At 35.0% G+C, this 19,708-nt stretch overlaps 2 protein-coding genes across 6 annotated transcripts; both read left to right on the top strand.

Annotated features, from left to right (window-relative positions):
* Nucleotides 1-166: 166 nt before the first annotated feature.
* Nucleotides 167-14,631, top strand: tty (tweety). Of its 5 annotated transcripts, none has more exons than XM_029308055.2 (9): nucleotides 167-253; nucleotides 7,691-7,904; nucleotides 10,777-11,049; nucleotides 11,790-12,124; nucleotides 12,330-12,761; nucleotides 12,849-12,950; nucleotides 13,178-13,417; nucleotides 13,988-14,181; nucleotides 14,566-14,631. In XM_029308055.2, exons 2-8 carry the CDS (start codon nucleotides 7,767-7,769, stop codon nucleotides 14,157-14,159), a joined length of 1,692 nt encoding a protein of 563 aa, XP_029163888.1. In that variant the 5' UTR covers nucleotides 167-253; nucleotides 7,691-7,766; the 3' UTR covers nucleotides 14,160-14,181; nucleotides 14,566-14,631. The 5 variants fall into 5 exon arrangements, with proteins under 5 accessions (XP_029163888.1, XP_085346498.1, XP_085346499.1 ...); XM_085490372.1 differs by lacking the exon at nucleotides 167-253 and adding an exon at nucleotides 502-594 and having other exon boundaries at nucleotides 13,181-13,417; XM_085490373.1 differs by lacking the exon at nucleotides 167-253 and adding an exon at nucleotides 502-594 and having other exon boundaries at nucleotides 13,178-13,270.
* A 163-nt stretch (nucleotides 14,632-14,794) lies between these two features.
* Nucleotides 14,795-19,692, top strand: LOC146724722 (uncharacterized). Its single transcript, XM_085490375.1, has one exon. The coding sequence runs from the start codon at nucleotides 14,811-14,813 to the stop codon at nucleotides 15,066-15,068; it is 258 nt and encodes an 85-aa protein (XP_085346501.1). The 5' UTR covers nucleotides 14,795-14,810; the 3' UTR covers nucleotides 15,069-19,692.
* Nucleotides 19,693-19,708: the final 16 nt, after the last annotated feature.

The raw sequence follows: 19,708 nt of genomic DNA, 5'->3' as shown, positions 1-19,708 counted from the left end.
TCACCTGATAATTAATGCATCGTATTTTAACTAGATGGAGCTAAATGTCACGATCAGTGCTCGACACGGTAGCCTCATATATTTTATTTGTAACGTGTAACGTAACAAAACAAAAACAAAAAAAAGTGAAAACGAGGGTGGAAATTTAATGGCAACGAAATGAAAATGTCCGGGCTTAGTCATCCTCGGCGGACTTTCCTCGATCTGCATCTCCAAGGGATTTATTTCGGCCTTATTCGCGCCATACATTTACGTAAGTAAATTCGCTCATCGGAGTTTGTATTTTCTACACTTCATTCCTCCTCTCATCTCGCTAAAGCCATCTCGTTTCGTAAATGCAAACAAGCGCGAAGCCGAAAAACGGAGCTCTACAAAGCGAAAACCCTTCGTGGAATCGCGCGCGCAAGTGCAGCAGCGGAGGGGTGGGGGAAGCGCGGGAGGGGAGGGAAAGCGCGGGAGTGGGGGAGCGCGACGCCGCCCCACCCCGACCTGTCAGTCGGGCTCGGGCCTTCGTCGAGTGTGCGTGTCTTATGTCGTTGCTCTCGCGCTGAGCGTACGCGAGCGTACGGGCTTGTCACTGAGAAAAAAATCGAGGTAAGAATTCGCTTCCTTTCTTCGCCCACGCGAGTGTAGACGTTCGTCGTGATTTTCCGCGGCGGATTCGTTCGATTGATGTAAGCAGACGAGATAAAGAAAGAAAAAAAGAGAGGATCCGGAGCGTCGCGTTTATTCTGTCACGCGAGATAATCGCCGGTGCGGGAGATGCAGTGCATGCTCTCGCGGACTCGCCCTATGCACAAATGCACCGCCCTGCAGTAATGCGCTCCGGAGTAAATGTAGTACGTTGTCTCGTACGCAACACAAAGGCAGCGCCTCTCCATTCTCGAGATAAGCAAGCAAGAACGCGAGAAAGAGGAAATGATATATAGTATATATATATATATATAGAAAGAGAGAGAGAGAGAAAGATAGTGGGAAAGAGTGGAAGGAAGTAGAGGAGCCTGATGGCGCTCACTGTCGTCTTCGCGTGTACTCTCGGGGATCGATACACGGTACACACTGGAGGCGACGGTGTGTGGGTGCAAGAATACATTACACGGACTCGGGATATTCAGCCTGTGTGTGTCTAATATGCGTGTATGGGTGCATGAATGAGAGAGAGAGAGAGAAAGAGTGCATAGGGGCTGAATTTCGTCTCGAAAACCGAAGAAATCTCGCCAGATGTTGCGTAGCGTGGGCCGAATATCCCACCGGAAAAGCCGGACGCTCGTAAAATCGTCGTCGGGGTCGCCGATTAAAATAACAAAAGCAAACCGAGAGAGAGAGAGAGAAAAAGAGAGACCGTATATTTCTTTTTTTTTTTTTTTTCGTTGCGATAGAGAGGATAAATTTGGCTCCCGAACGCTTCGGTTTTATCGAACGGTTTCGCGTTTTCTCGCTCGCGACGAGAAACATCGCGGTCGCAGGTCGACGACAGGCACGAAGCGGCGATATGATCGAAGGTGGCGGATGTTAACGGAGCAGGCCAACGCGATTACACGATAGGTCGATGACTTTTTAGCGTGCGATAGCGTGCATCGACCGTGGGTCGACGATGGTCGAAAAAGAAAAAAAAAAACACGAAGGGATCTAGGAGAATGAGTCATTCGAGTGTGAAAAATCTCGCCTATCTTCTCTCTCTCTTTCGATGGGATCTGCGATTGCGAGCAATCGATGTCTCGATAAAATTAAATCGAAGATACGCGCGCGCGAATATGTTACATTTTTCGAGAAATTATTTTAAGCTTCCTCGAATTCGCGGAGCTTGAAAAAATGACGATATTGATAAAAGATAAGAGATTAATTTTTAATTTTTCATTATCGATTGTTTTATTTTAGAAATTTTATTCGTCTGGAAAAGATTTTTATATACTTTATACATTTAATAATTTATTAATTATTAAATATATAAAGTTAAATCGATTACTGTTAATCAGTTTATATCATTAACTTTGCAATATCGAGAAATAATATAATTAAGATAATATAATATGTAATGTAATACGTGTAAATATGTAATCTCTCGTAATATGCAATACATAACGTAATATTAACTATATAGAAGTGTAGAAAATTCAGAAATTTAGAAATTTCGTTATTATCAGTCGCTCTTATCAGTTCGCGTCATTTTTCTCGAAATAAATGAACGTGTGATTAATTTTGACACGCGAGAACGAGATACGTCCCGGCGCAGAAATGTTCGCGATCGCGCTTTGATCTCGCGGCGCGAAGACACGTGATCGAAACGTCAACGAGTCAATCTCTCGAGAAGTAATGACGTTCGAAAACCGACGTGCAACGAGGCTTCATCTCGACAGAGAGAGAGAGAGAGAGGCCCTCCCAGAGTCATCGCAGCCCGGAAATTCTATAGACGATGTTATAGTCGCGGTTATAGTCGATCGATCGCGAGCAAGTTGCATGTCGCGGTGTATCAAACGACTAGTGAAAGAGATCGATCGATGACTTTTTGCGCGCGCAATTCGTGATTCGCGATACGCTCCGCTCGGCAACGACCACGCTTCGTTACCGTTTTAATGTTCAAATAATCTCACTTGCTAATTCGAGTCGCTAATCTCATCATTAAGATACGCTCGACGTATATCTTAGGCGAGTGCGAAAACAAAGGTGTACGATAAAATTTATCATAAATTTACTAGAAAGAAAACTTGAGCAATATTTGTTTGAAAAATTCTTGAAATATTAACGGGGGAAAAATGGTAATAAATACCAATAAATACATAACACAGTTTCTGTGCGTTCCAGTTTCCTCTGGAAGTTAAAACTGTAAAAAATTTTTTTCTACATTTATCTCTCGTGACAAAGCACACCCAGCACGGTCTTCCCTTCACTCGATATTACTAGGTAGAAGCGTATAAACTCCATTCGCGTTACGTGCACACTCTACATTTTATGCACTTAGAACAGGCGTAGCGAATAACTTGAGAGGAAGAAAAAAGAATGAGACTGCAAAAAATGCAGACGACGTGAACGCGCGGTCCCATAATAATGGATTTAGAGTTCGTTGCTCTAAAGAAAAGTATTAAGCCTAGAGACTTGTCAAACTTGTGAATTTTATTAGCTGAAGTTTTCATTAAAAGTCCGGATAAGTCCTTTTTATCCATGACTAAAGAAATATCTCTTAAATACTTAAGAGATTACTGTAAATTATGTTGATATATTTGTTAAAAATAGTATATCATATATTTATCGTCTTTAGTTATCTTTCATTTAAAGAATTTTAGATTTTAATCAAATAGATGTACTTATAAAATTATATAAGAATTAGATATTTTGTATATTATTTAATTCTTTTTTAAACAGCCAGATAATTTTTTACCCATTGACTAAAGAAATATGTTTTTAAATACTTAAGAGATTACTGTAAATTATGTTGATATATTTGTTAAAAATAATACATCATATTTAAATAGCTGCACATAAAATATATAAGAATTATATATTTTATATATTATTGAATTCTTTTTCAATTTTCATTGTATTTAATTATTTCGTAGATTAACCAGGTTATAATTGTTTTGCGGAATCTTTTAGTTCTGAAGTTATGGTATTGACTTTTACGAAGTAAGTCTATGCAAATACATAGTGGCTTAACGAAGCTGATGCTAATATTAATTAGGACAACTACATAATTACATAATAATACGTAGTTAGAATGTTAAATCGAACAAAGAGCGAAGAGAGAAAGACAGACGGACAGAAATGGAGAGAGAGAAATAATTGATTGAATTTAAAATGACATGGAAATTAGAACCGTTTTGGTTATTCATAGTTTTCAAATTTTTCACGTTGAAAATGAAATAAATTTATTCCATGTTTGGAAACGAACAACTGTACTGCATTATTCCTACAAAAAGAAGGCAGAAATAAAAAAGATCGGTACAAGCATGACATGACAAGACAGGTGAACGATCGCGTAATAATCTTCATTTAAAAACCGCAACTGGCGATTGATGATGGCTTTATTTCAATGGCTTATTATATGCGTGCGATATATACATGCGGTGAACAAAGATATGAAAAACGCATACATGATAATATTCGAGTCTCTACATGTCGCGGTTTCTCTCGCGACATAAAATAGCCGCGATAAAATTGCTGTTTTTATCGAACGTGAATGAAAAGCCCCGCGTTCCGACGATGACGAAATGAAAAATGGAAAATGAAAAATTTGTCCCTTCGATCGCGAGTATTATACACGAATATTAAGCTCGATTGAAGTGTGGGATGAAAACCGTCGAGTGACGGAATCGCTTGTAATTTTTGCGTAATGGGATACTTAAACAGTGACTCACTCCCGCGAATCGATTACGATTATTTGCATTGATCATGAGTTGCAGATTATAGAATCGATTATTCCAACGTTTGCATATGCATTCATTTAATTAAAAATTTTTTTCTTGTCCATGGAAAAATTAGCTATAGCTAAAATTTAGCTGCCCCTATATTACACCTGAAATTTAGTTATCATGTCTAAATTTTAGATACGGAGAGAATTTTCTCTTAGAAATTACCCTGAAAATTATAGTAATTATAGGATAATATGGTAATTACAAATATTTACCACAATAAAAAATATTAATATTTATCACAGTAATAAGATTAAAATATGTTTGATTAATTTTACTATGTACATATTAACATATCTTATTGTGGTAAATATTAATTACAGAAATTCTTATAAAATTCTTCCAATACTACATTATCCCATACGATTACTATAATTTCTAGAGTAAATTTTAAGAAAAAAATTCTGTGTGGTCACTAAAATTGTTTAGCTATAGTTTAACGGAGAATTCTATAGCTAAAATTTTTTTCGCGCCTATAATCAAAGAGATGTTTTTTTTTTCATCGATGCGATGACGGAACAGGTTCAAAAAAATAAGGAAGCGTTCGCTTCGTGTATCTGAGGGTCGTTGTTGAAATGAAAGAGCACGTTTATCACTATGGATTTCCTCGTTTGTATCAAGTACATACATACATACATATGTATATGAGAGAAGTGTGCAGAGTGTACGCTGTACACTTTGCAAGGATAGAATGGAATCATGAAAGTAGGTTAATAAACCGTATGTGTACATTGCACTTTATCGATCCGCGGTATATTTATTACGGTGATAGGTATTTGTTGCTCGTCTGAAGAAGTTCAATATAGAATGTGTCGTATATATATAAAATACGTTGCTAATCGGTCGGGAAAGATTATATGCATTATATGCATCGTGCATTAACACGCTGTAACATTCGAACGAGTTTATCATATATATAGGAAAATTAATTTTCGCAGTTCTATTACGGGAATATCCGATCGAGATTCCGCTTTCCTCGTATAAATACGTAGGTGTTTTATTTATTCAATCGACGAAAATGAGCTCACACCCACACGTTTTTAAGCTATTAATTTAACAACGTACTCTTATTATTATACACGATATTTTTAAAGCGTATTTTTATTCCATTGACTTCTCTGTATTTTTCTATACTTGACAATTTATTCTATAAGTTTGATTTTTTCTAAGGTTTTTTTGTTAAACTAAAAAAAGTTATAATGCAAATATATATATATATATATATATATATATATATACAATACATATTTTTAAATTCTTAAACAATCGTATACACATTTTTATGTATAGATATAATTTTTAGAGTTTATTATTATTATTATTAAAATTATATCCCACAGGACAGCAATGCATATTTAAAAGATATTCAGAAAATATTCTGAAGATATATTTGGGTGATAAAATATTTCAAATATATCTTCGGGATATTTTTTGAACGTCTTTTGCATATGTTGTGTGGGATATAGTTTTAATGATAATAATCAACTCTAGAAGAGATATTTATACACACACACACACACACATATATATATATATATATATATATATATATATATATAAATTATAGAATAGAATTTTTATGCATATTCTTTAAGAATTTAAAACCATTTATTGTACATATAAAAAAATTGCGTTATTATTTTTTTCAATCTTATTAATAAAAGAATATTGGGAAAAATTGAGCTTATAAGATAAATTGTCAAGTTTAAAAAAATACAGAGAAATCAATAAAACGAAAATGTGCTTTAAAAATATCGTGTATAATTATAAGAGAGCACGTTGTTAAATTGATAGCAAGTTAGGATTCTAATAAAGAGATTAATTTAGGAAATAATTGTTATTTCTTAATCTTTTATACCATAATTTGTTTATATGTTTCACACACATTATTATTTATAATATAAAAACACATGATTAATATTAATATAAAAAAATTCAAGTGTACTTAACATGTGTTTATATGAATTTTTCACAAACACACAAGTTTTGCCAAAGTTTTCGAAAGATAATACATCGTCGTTGAGCCCATTAAATCCATTTTCAGTCGATTTAAGGACTAAAAAGCATCTCGCGGAGATCCTTTCGGCGTGCTTTAGCGACGTCAATGAAGCGAGAGAGATGGAGAGCTGAGGCTGGCACAGACTTCATTAATTAAGCGCGCGTTGATTCCACTACGGAAGAGTTGAATCACTACGCTAAAACGTTTTGCGACACTGAGTGACGTCGGCGTATTTAGCCGAGATTGAATCGTGACTCACAATGGAAGAGCGCAACGCGGATGCACAATATGCTAATACGAGACGATAATCGAATTAAAACTCTCGATGAGGCTTTTTAGAAAATTTGACATTTAATTGCTAGTAACTTTCTTCGATAAACTACTAAAATATTGCGAGAAATTATAATCGAATGTACACATTAAATCGAATGGGAGAAATTTAACGCTCCTGCTAATTCTATTTTTCTCTATCCTGCAAATAAATTTTCTCATTTATTCACTGTATCACTTTAAAATTCGATAAAAAAATTAATATTTGAATTTCCTTGCGTTTGGATTTAAATGAAGAATGAAGAATTTTTATTTTATTGGAATATTAAACAATCTATAAAATGACATGTTTATCAAAAAATAATATGAAAAATTATCATACGTCTCTCTCTCTCTCTCTCCGAAAAAAATAGTTTGCTTTTTCTACACGGAAATTATAGTTAAATTTTAGCTACCCTTATATTACAATCTGAAATTTAGTTATCATGTTTAATATTTTTTATAATTTAACACAGAGAATATAATTAAAAAATATTATCTGTCATAGTTAAAATTTAAGCATGATAACTAAATTTCAGATGTAATATTTTAGCTATGATGGTTAATTTTTTCCGCGTATGTTTATGAAAATATGAAATAAAATATACAACTTTCGCTGTTTAGTATATAAAAGACACACAGAACAATTATGTAACTACAATTTTTGTTTCATCTGCATAAAGATTTTTCACGTTACAATCGGTTTTTGATAAAAGCTTTTAACACAGGATTTTTTCATGCAGAATTTTTAGATATTGAATAAAACAAAAAATATATATATATATATATATATATATATATGGAATGTAGTATATACAGATACATATTCAATTATATAAACGTAAAATTTCAATTAACACAAAATCCAGGGTTCTATCTGTAGTCACACATCGATATCGGATTTTTCCGAGCATTCTTCTCGCACCTCGGCCAAAACCTTCGCCACACTAATCCTCTTGTTTCTCTTTAATTATAGCGCTCGCGCGTAGCATGTCTTGACGAGTAGGAGGGCCGTTTCGACAAGGGTTTTTGGCAGATAAGGATTCTGCAAGATGGCGGGCGGTCAGCAGCTTCCGGAGCAGTACACGGTACCACAGTACGCGAGGATCTTTCACAGTCTGCCGCACCTGAACGTCTCTCTACATTCGGTCAATAACACGTTCAATCCGCACTCCGAAATCTATTTGGAGGTAGGTCGCCCGGATATCAAATTTCTCCATTTAACTTTTTTCCCGCAATTTTATTATCGGATCCCCGATTATATATAGGAAGATACATACGTATATACAGGGTGTCTGATATAAAGTTTCGCACCGAAAATATACAAGTAGATCTCGTTATTCGGAGACGATTTCTCCTTGGCAAAAATGTTGAGGGAAGCCATCATTTTTTGCATGTTCCCAATTCTTTGCCGTCATGTATCTCTTTATAACTAAACTTTAAATAAATTAAAATTTTATCAAAGTAAACTCGACTTGAAATTAATCGGAGAATGTGCTTTTGTTAATATTTTATTTCTATACAAGGTTTAATTTGCGAAAAATCCTTTATTTTCAATCACTTATAACTCAAGAATTATTGGTGCCTCAATATTTTTGTGACATCTTATGTCAGACACCCTATGTATATTGTGTATATATATATATATATATATATATATATATATATATATATATATATATATCTTTCCATCCCTCTAAGTTCCCATCCCCTCATTCGCACGAACCGATCTCGTTGATTTAAAACAAAGTGCGCCCTCGATTAATGGTCCGGAGTCTTTAAGTCTTTCACGTGGATCAATAAACGAATTGCGAGAGAATTTCAAATTTCTTCGAGATGCCAAAGAGAGGAAGAGAGCGTGAGTTTCAAGATAAATATTTTATTCAAATCGATATGTGTGTATATACGTTGGTTGAAATGTCTCTCTTGGAGATATCAACGTTCCCAGCGTTTATTTTCAATCCCGCTGGACGATGCACTTCAAACACGTGTAATTGATATAAATATTTGAAATGCAACATTTCTTTCTTTGAATGTATCTCGAGTGTCCTTTCCTAAGAGATGATTCCATACAATTTTCAAAACGCTTTGCAATTTGCTTTATTTTCGAGTTTACGTCTTGCATTAATTGAGAATTCCGTTTGAGTAATAGCTGTTATTAATGTTTACTGTTGTCTAAATAAAATTATATAGATGATCATCTAAATGAAATTTTTGACGTCATCTTATCTTTATATAGATAATAAAAATTTTAAAAGCAGTAAGCGATAAAAAATTATAAATAAAAGTATGAGTATATTTTTATATTTCTTTTATAATTTATATTTTTTTCTAAACCTATGTTTAAACAAACGCCTTAAAAATAATATTATCTCGAAGTTATTTAGATGAATCGCCATATAATTTTATCTTTTATTTAAATATATTTAAAACGAAATCATCTTCGTCTTCTAATCCAAGATGAATTTACATATTTTCATCTCATCTTTATCCAGCTAATTTTAAAATCATCTAAGCACAACATGGCGTTATTTCCTATTATTGCAAAATCAGAATTTCCCGTCTGTCCTCCCGAAGGATTCTCTTAGCCACCCAGCCAAGGACACTGCGAATTATCATAATCAATCGATTGTAGATTTGCGATATCGGTTCGATACACATCGACGAACGAGTCAATATTCCAAGAGGAAGCGTCCTAGATGTAGAATGGAAAAACGGAGCGGAAGAAGAAGAAGAACAAGAAGAAGACTCGGTGTGCACCGATCCGTATTCTTTCACACGGCAAAAGATGAAAAGGAAAAGAGGAAAAGAAACAATATTCCACGTGTCCACGAGCAGAAGAGACCAGCCGGCCGGCGACGCTGAACGTAACAGGGCGAGGACGTAAAAAAGGAGAAGAAAAAAAGAGATATGGAAAAAAGGAGGAAGAGAAAACGATGAGATGCCCTGGCGAAGAAGAAGAAGATGAAAAAAAAAAAGAAAAGACCGAAAACACACGACGGGCAGGTGGATGCCGCAAGCGTGAGCGCGCAAGAATCCCGACCGCGTGTAACTGTAGGAAAGCACAATGGCTGGGAAAGCTCAAACAATGCACAAAGGCTTTCGCATAATGCGCCCCGGGGGCAACTCGCGAGCGGGTTTCGCTCCTCGAAACGTGCTCGGGAACGTCGGCTGTATCCCGTCACATTACCCTCGTCATATTATTTCTACTTCGCGTTTCCGCCCTCTTCTTCTTCTTTCTTCGTTCGGCGTTTTCTTCCCTTTTTTTTAAGTCACGTCTTCCTCATCGAAGTCGACGGATTCATGGAACGAGACACCGGAGTCGAGACTCCGAAACTCGGTCTCGGCGCACGTTTCCGTCACGCCTTCTCAGCGGGGTGGGATTGGCGGAGTTAAAAATCGTTGAGAAGCGGGATAAATATCCCGGAGTAAAAGGGAGTCGAAGAAAAAAAGAGTAATAAAAAGTTACGAGGTGGTTCTGAGCGTAGTTTGGAGTCGCTTCGCTTTGCAAAGTAAATACGTAAAATGCGTCCGGAATGGTGTCACAATGCAATCCTCGACGATGCGCGACGATGATAACGCTACTGGCATGCAACCATCTTTGAAGAGCGGAAATGAACAAATCTTGGCGCCGTTCCAGTTTTTGGACGTTATTTATTTGGATGGCGCGCTCGTAGTTGGAAACTCTTCTTTGGAGGCCAAAAATACGAGAGAAAGAGAGCCCTTTTTCTTAATTACATTTTAATTCAATTACTAATTTTTGAAGAATTGTTATTTCTGTAATCTGTATAAAGAGTGACAACTAATTTTTTGTTAACTTTATGAAAATATACATATAATTTTAGATATACATACGTATATCAAATTCATTTAATTAATTTTATATATATAATTATATGAATTTTATAATTGAATTTATAGGAATTCTGTAATTTTAATATAAAATAAATTATATACATAGGTATATATATTTTATGTTCAAAAAATTGATTTAAAAAAATAACATAGGTGAGATTATAAAAAAAGTAAAAATGTCATGATTGAATGTAATTTTTTTTTCAGAGCCTTGGGATATTGGGAAGCATCCCTGCAGCCTGGTTGATCTTAACGTTGCTGGTATTGCTGGTTTATTTGGTAACGAGATGCTGCGACCGGAGGCCGCGCCCCAAGAAGTCGATAACCGCGCTGAAGTGTTCCCTGGCCATCCTGGCGTTGCTCTGCAGTGGAGCAGTTGCTGTTGGTCTTTATGGCAACGACGATGTTCACAACGGCTTAGTGCAACTGGTAGCCGCGGCGAAGAATGTCGATGGGATCCTCATGGGCGTCAGAAATCAGGTCTGAATCTTCAGATTCTCGCGCAATGTGGTCTATTTTCTTTTATTTTATATGATAATAAAACTTTATTTACAATAATAAAACATTCCGATAAAAATGTCGAATAGTTTGTTAATTAGGAACGATATATTTAATTCGACCCAAACTAGCCAAGAAATTTTTATTTTATTTCCACAACGTTTCGACCATTTGTTTTTGGTCCTTTTCAAGTGAAAAACTAGAATGGTACAATTAATTAAAATTAATAAACATTTTTGATGTTAAACGCAAGAATTAAAAAATGTTTATTAATTTTAATTAATTGTACCATTCTAGTTTTTCACTTGAAAAGGACCAAAAACAGATGGTCGAAACGTTGTGGAAATAAAATAAAAATTTCTTGGCTAGTTTGGGTCGAATTAAATATATCGTTCCTATTTTAAATACCACTAGCGACGTTTTAAGTATTCAATTTGAGTTTGTTAATTGTTTTAATATTAGCTGTTTTGAGTACTTGGTTAAAAAAAAATTTTACGACATATTTATATTTACAAAATTTTCCTATAAAGTTCCCATTTTTTGATGATATAATAAATCTTGTTAAATATTTTTTCAATATTTAATAGAATATTTCCTTGAGCAGATATAAACTTGAAAATCTTGGCTCATTATCAGTGATAATTTAAATAATTAATTATAAGGATTATATTTTTTCTCTCTACGTGTCATAATTATTATAATTATTATATATTTTTCCGCAGACTGACACTATAGAAATGACTCTAAAGAAAAAAGTGCAACCGCAACTGACCTCCCTGGGTGACGAATTCGACGCTCCGGTTGGCAATAAAACTATGTTAGGATGGTTGTTAGTGGCACTTAACGGTATGAAGCAAAATACGAGCATCGCCGTAAATCGGAGTTTCGAGATACGGAAACCATTGAGCGGTATCAGTCTTGCTGGCGCTATTGGAATGGGCGAGAAGATCGAGCAATTACGATGGCCTATCACTATGGCAGTCTTGAGCGCTTTACTTGTTCTTTGTGTGGTCCTGGTGGTTGGCGTTGCACGGCACTCCAGATGCGTCCTCATAACGTAAGTTTCTTAAAAAATAAAAAAATTCTATTACTGGTATCTCTTTTTTTTTATTACGACACGTTTATCATCATCTCATACACAATATCCTTCAGCAAAATCTTAACTAGCCATAAATTTGAGAGGGAGATTGCATCTTCTGTAAATATTATATATAATAAAGTTAAAAAGAAATTATTCTGATAGAAATTTCTTTCTTCCGCAGATTCTCCGTATTCGGCTTGTTTGCGGTAATCGTCTCTTGGCTCATGGCGTCCTTGTACCTGGCCACTTCTGTAGCTCTAGGCGATCTCTGCGTATCACCTGACGGATACTTAAGCAGAGCCGTACCGTCGACCTTGGCCTCCGAGGTGCTCTCGTACTACACGCATTGCGAGAACACGCGCAGTAATCCGTTTACGCAGAAATTGCGAGATGCGCAGCGGGCGGTGGGCAACATGAGACAAAATCTGAACACCGTGACCAAGTTAGCGTTGGATCTGTTTAAAGATCAGCATCTCCAGCCGAAGGTCAGCAGCTTGGCCACGGATATTAATACCATAGACAGACTTGTGTCAGGCCTGACCACGTTACTCGACTGCAAACCTCTGCACAAGCAATACGTTCATGCCGCTAAGAGTTTATGTCACTTGGGATTGTAAGTTATATTCTAGATAGATTTTCATGTGATGAATGTGGATATGTAAACTCTCTCTTATAATAATATCTTCGCGATATGTTTTAGGTACGGATTGAGCTTTATGCTAATAGCCAGTTTAGCCGCAGGTCTCTTGTTCACTGTACTGGTTTGGGTGGACTCTCATACGTGGATATATATACGAAAACGGTAAGCGCATTGATGTTTATAGGAATTAATGTCCGCGAATCTCAAGATATTTTATTCTTTATTTTTATATTATATATTTTATTTGTTTTATTTATATTATATTTTATTATACATTTTATCAGCAGATATCACTAAGGATTGTTCGGAATATATTTTAAGAGATCTCTTGTGGTATTCCCTGGGCAGAGTTAGACAAGATATATAACTGGTAAATGCATTTGTTTCAGAAGGGATTACCATCAGGTTGATGAGCAAGATCCTTACTTACCACCGTCGGCAGCCTCGCAAGCGATAGCAGCGCGGACCCTTCGAGGCCAAGGGTCGTACCCGCCTACAGCCCCTACGCTTAATTCGAATGCTCTTGGCACTCATAATACGATTAAGCAGCCTCTCTTGCTAACGCCGCCCCCACCGTCCTACGCTACTGCGACTGCTCGAGCACGTCAACTGCACGAGAGCATGCTAAAGTTTGTGCATGAGATTTTCAGTTTATTCTCCTTTAATTTGTTTAGCTAATTCAATTAAAAGATTCATGAATATCGCGCGCTAAAATATCATATTAGGTTCAGTGCGTTTCCTTTGAATGTTGCTTTAATCATATATAGTTTTACCATCATTATATTAAAAGAATTCATATCTATATTTTTATATACATTAGTATACATGCTTTTAACGAATATATACGTGAGAGATAAAGTGTGATAATTGCATCATCTAAATAATTGTCTTGATTTTATATATTTGATGTTTTAATTATATTTCAATATTTCAGTGTTTTTGCGCGAGACATAGCATATTTAGGAACAGATTTAATATTTTTCTTAGCGAACACTAGTTTTGATTGCTTTTACAATATCGTTACAAAACTAGTTTATAGCGCGCTTTGTAATCCTAATCTCTTACCAACATAAACATAATGTATAGAGGATTTTGCAGACGTGATTGAATTTATTGAATTTATGTTTAGATAAGCTCGGACATTATGTCAAACAAAGATAATGCTGCAACTTGGTTCGTTTTTTCCTCGCCATTTACAGAGGTGGGGGTGTTAACGGGAGCGGAGCAGGCGGAGATCATAAATCATCTCAGCATAATCAGCAATCAACGGGTGGACGAGCTGAGCACCGTTCTGGACTCGGAGATCAACCTGGCCAGTACGCGACTCTGAGCAAACAGTGCAAAACACTAGAGTCTAGTGACTTCTACTGAGGGCACGCCCCCGCAGGGCCCGGTAAATATAAAAAAAACTAATTTAAGACTCCGGGCTCCTTGTTTTAACCATGTTTGATATTGTGTTTATTACGAAATGGCATCTAAGAATCTTTAGCGTGCGCTTTCTCGTCTTTGGCGTCACAATCTAACGTGACTGCGAGGATTCAAGAGTCTAACAATTAGTAAAGCCAGCTTTATGTAATATCCCTAACACATATCCCAAAGACGTTCAGAGAACATCCTGAGAATGTTCGAATATCCTCTGGATATCCTCTGAATATCTTTCTATGTTGTGTTATTAGGGATATATATTGTAAAGTTTGCACATTTGTATATTTTCCATGAAATTTAGATAGAACATAGAACAAAAACGAGATGAGATAATTCTATTTGTATTATACAGGTAGAGAACCACCCTGGACGCCCAGCGTGGCATCCTTCACCGGTACCCTGTCCCACAATTCGCACGGACCTGCGCATCTTGCTACTTTCCAAGACTCTCGGAAGACGCAAACGTTGGATCCAAAGAATCTGGCGAGTCTGAAGAGAGGCCCCACTCCGGCCTGGAATCAAAATCGACCGCTTCCGCCGAATCCCGTGAGTCAGCAGCAGCCCACGTGGGAGTTCGAGTCGCGCTCGCAGACCAATATGAATCAGTTTCGATCGTTGGTGCGTAACAAGGCGCCCAACATTCGCATCCAGGATCAGATGCAGGATCAGGTCAGGACTTTGGACAGAAATTTTTCGCGCAGTCAGTTCAACGGTACCGCCCCGCCGAATAACACGGTGCCGAATATGTACGGTACGTATAATCGAGCGCAGGGAAGGCAGGAAAAGCCGACAGTGGCCACGCTAAGTCAGGTACAGGGGAGCGATCCTAATCTGTATGCTGTTACGGAACTCTAATTATGGTCAAAGAAAGAAGAGAGAGAGAGATAAACGATGTCTTATTCAATGAATGAATCGTGAATATTCAAGAAACGTCGTATTTTATCGAGAAAGAGTTTTGTCTTTCGATGAAGCTCAAGTCGTGCGATTCGGAGTTCCTATTTAAGAAGAAAAAACATGGCAAATCGATTTCGGGAATCTGCGATAAAAGCTGAAATAAATAAGGGATGAGGGGACGGGACGAAAAAAAATCTTAGAGACCTTAGAAACTTGTGTGAGACATACTTTATATCCGAGATTTTGTACTTGTATATCATGTACAGTGATTGTGGTACGTCCTTCTGTGTTAGCCTCTCTCTTTATTACAGCGTTCTTAATTAGATCGTGTAATATTTAGAGAGGAATAGGTACTTAAAGAGTGGCGATGAGACGTACGTATTTATTTGGTTGGTTGGTTGATCGGAAAGCTGCATCTTCAACGAATAAGCACAAAGATTTTCACATGAAAGATATTTACATTGACATCATTTACAGAGACTTTACTGTTTCGCTTGTTCATTCTAAATTAGCTGTTAATTTCGCGTACAATGTTTAACTTAAGGAAAGTTATAAATATCGTTGAATGGTCTCCTGAAAATAATACCAAAATATACAATGAAGGGAAGGGAGGAGATACCGAGATACGGTTTTTTATATATACTTTTTACATTTTATCACCGAGGAAATCTACGTTGAATTTTTCTGTGAGATATGCAATACACTTTATATATGTGTGAACGCGTATATATATACATATATATATATATATATACACATTTCTAGTTACCGGACGAATGTCTCGTGATTTTTACGAGACACTTTGGTAGAATTCGATTGATTATGCTCGATATAATACTGCCAATGCTTAGGCGAATATATTTTTTAAGTACAAACATGATGGTGTAGCACAGATGTTATGCGTTTTCAGTTTTCGTACGCGAACGATAAAAAAAAGAAAGGAAGAAAGCTAAAACACGCGCATGTATGTTCAACTTATTAGATAAAAAAGATTGGAATCTACTTCCACACAAACAGTACTAATTAAAAGGTACCACATTACTCTTTTTTTTAAGAGCAGTGGAAGAAATGGATCTAAAATCGAATCTTACTACACTTTGTAAGGGACGAGAATGAATTTTCTGCGGAGTGCAGTCTTCCTGAGAGACATTCTGTAACACTAGAGATATACCGGGTATTAATATATAATCTAACGATTATTTGATATTCGTCGAATAGATGAATATTAGATAACTATTTTAACACCAATCTTTTGAAATAATAGATTCACGTAAACGTAAAGTAATAATGATGAAAAGCATTTACGAAAAGGCTGAAAAGAGAAAAAAAAGGCTCATCTTCTAAAAATGTTAATGTAATTTTCAGTAATGATTTCCCGCTTGCTATTAGATATTATTATAACCGCTACGTTTTTTAATCACAAATAATTAGATCTGAGTCAAAAGGAATAATTTTATGTCATAATAATCAGACAAGTGTTGTTTAAGATTATTGTCAGAGCATCTGATTGACAATTCGCCAAATCTTATGCCTGATGATGACTGTAGTGTATTCGGTACATCTCTAATCTATACTATTTAGAAATTTGTATAAGAGTAACAATGGATTTTGCAGCAATTAAAAGTGACTTTATATTGGCATCCGCATATAATTCAGTAAATCTGTATATAAACAGTAACAGTTAAGATTATCGAATAAACGTAAAAAGTGTGATAAATCGAATCTAGATGTTATAATGAATTCGTGGAAGCGTTTTGCCACTTTAGTTGACAGTCTGATACTACGATATTTACGGGATGCGGGAAGGAAAATCGTGCCATTCCAGTGTAACGTATGCATTTATCGCAAAACTACTTTCCAGAATTTTTCTTAGGAACTTGTGTTTAGTCGAATAACAATTATATATATAATTATAATCGCAGTACACACCAAGAATTAAAAAAATGAAAGCGTGAAATAGCAAGAGAACTTAATCCAATGTAAATACTTGTAATATTTATTACAGAGCGCGATAGCTCGTATAGACTAGTAGCATATAGTTTAGTTTAAATGCGCTAATTTAAGTTTTCGACGAGGTAAATATTAATAATAAATGTGTACACGCGGTTATATCGGCCGCGTAATACGAGATGAACAAAAAATGTCTTTTGTTCATTTTATATGTAGAGAGAGAAGGATGGAAAAAAGTACCCTAGTCAGTATATAAAGTTGAGTACATTCGATAACAGATGAAAAGATCTCTTGCCAAATTTTTAAACACGGCTCAATTTAATCAAGAAAAAAACAAAGAAAAAAGAACTTAAAAAGAACTGCTCTTTTTTCTCAGATATTTGTATCGTCACTATTAATACATATGAAAGCTACTATATTAGTGCGTGATTGCCCCGATACATGTTCTAGATTAAGAAAAAAAATTACTTATCGATCATATACAAAATATCATCCAGCTTCAGTGTTTTTAAAGAAATGTATTTATTATACTCAATATATGTTTATTTGTTTTATTTTTTGTACTAGTGTTCTTTTCTTTTTAGTATTTTTTTATTATTAATTGCATAGTGAGCAGAATTTTATTTATCTTTTATAATGAAAAATAAAGAAAGTTAAAAATCATTGAATATTTTTTTTTAATGTATATTTTCTTTTCTTTTTTTTCAATGTTTTACGAAACACTGGAGGTGGATCTTCAGATAGAGGGAAACGAAAGGACATTGTGGTGATTTGAGATTTTACAATAAAGCGCGCAAACGGGATCAATGTACTATTCAAATTTGAAAAATTCATCGAGCGATCGCTTGACGTAAGTCAGTGATAAAATAAATTTACGCTCGAAAGCTAGTTTTTTTCCGCAAAGAAGTATTTGATTCGCGCTCAATTGTATTTTCGGACGAAAGTAGCGAGGGAAAGACCAGTTTACACGCGACCCCGTTTAACATACATATATTCCAAAATAAATCTAGAACAGGAAACAGTTGTTAAACATCTCTTAAACATGCGAAACTTGTAATCTAGACAATTGTTAATGAAATTCTCCTTTATTAGAATCCTTCAATTTCTGTAGTTGAAAATGAGAGTCTGAAGCACACAGTTATGAATCAGAGATTTCTAATGAATGAAAAAGCATTTAAGTTTCTCATGATTTTTATACAATAATAAATACATAATGCATTGTGTGGTGTAAAAGGCGAGAGTATCTGCGAAATAAAAACGAACAAAATGGAAAGGGAGACAGAATGATTGATTGAAAGAAAGAGAATATGTGCATTTGTCTATTACACATATACATATATGTATGCGTGAGAGAGAAAGAGTGAGTGAGAGGGAGAGAGAGAGAGAGAGAGAGAATGGAAATTTGTTATTTTCAAAGATGATGGGAGTGATACGACGTATAATATATAATACGACATTAAATAACTCGTTTTTTGAATCAGTTTTCTTGGCCTACGGCAATTTTTCACATCGTGAATTAAGAAAAGTAGTTAATAAACGATGAAAATCAAAAGAAGAGGATTAAGGAGAATTGAATTGGATGCTGTACACACAAATACGGATACGCGTGACAGACAAGAAAAACCTGCACGGAGAGAATTTTTCGTTATATTTTACTGCAAAATTCACTACAAACATTATCATAAATGATCATGCTGTATTGTAAAATTTATATAAAATATTTTATATATTTATCACTTTTTTGACATTTATTCTATTTAAAATACTTAAAGAATCATAAGTTTTTTTTATACATTTTAAAATTATTGAAATTTTACTATATATTTTAGTAAAATTAATCGAACATATTTTTTATATCTTATTGTAGTAGATTTTTATTGTGGTAAATATTAATCAGAGAAACTCTTATAAAATTATTCCAATATCATATTATTTTCAATTCATTACCATGAATTTTAGAATAAAAAATTCTAAGAGAAAATTCTCTCTGTGTAGAGGAGACCTAAGCTTTTGTGCACCCTTTTAAGACTGATACTGGATATATACCGAAGAAGATCCAGGGCTCTAATGTTTTTTCCCTATATTCGTATTATATAAGTACATAATCTTTTACACGTGTTCGGTACATGGGATAGGGATGTTTATGTCTGTCACGATTATTTAATGATGTCCATCGATACAACTTCTGTTCAATATTTTTTCAATTTATGTTGCATTTCCGATGCAACTTTTTTGCTATGTCTATTATAGCGAAAAATGTAGATAATATATATATATTATTAGTTTTTCTTGCGCATTTCTCTCTCACTGCGCGGAAGAGATTCGTTTACAAAGTATGTAGAGGCTACTCGACTACTCCAGAAACTTATATAAGTTATATATATATATTATATTACGTCTTTGTTTGTATGTGTGCGATTACGCGAAATTTTGATGTAATATAAAAGAGACTTATCTCAAAGAGGTATATATATATATATAAGAAACATCACACAGAGAATGAACGAAGCTCGTTAATCGATACCACTTTTGTATATTACGATTGTGTCTATAATTGCCATATTCCGGATTTAATTCCTCCTATTGTAACGGAACATGAATATTAAAAAGAGAAATAAAAGCCCAAGATCCATAATTACTGATCGCGTTGC

Source organism: Nylanderia fulva, unplaced genomic scaffold (genome assembly GCF_048542155.1).
Source record: "Nylanderia fulva isolate GAGA-0341 unplaced genomic scaffold, ASM4854215v1 Scaffold12, whole genome shotgun sequence".
Taxonomy (NCBI): domain Eukaryota; kingdom Metazoa; phylum Arthropoda; class Insecta; order Hymenoptera; family Formicidae; genus Nylanderia; species Nylanderia fulva.
This window is presented reverse-complemented; position numbering and strand designations above follow the sequence as displayed.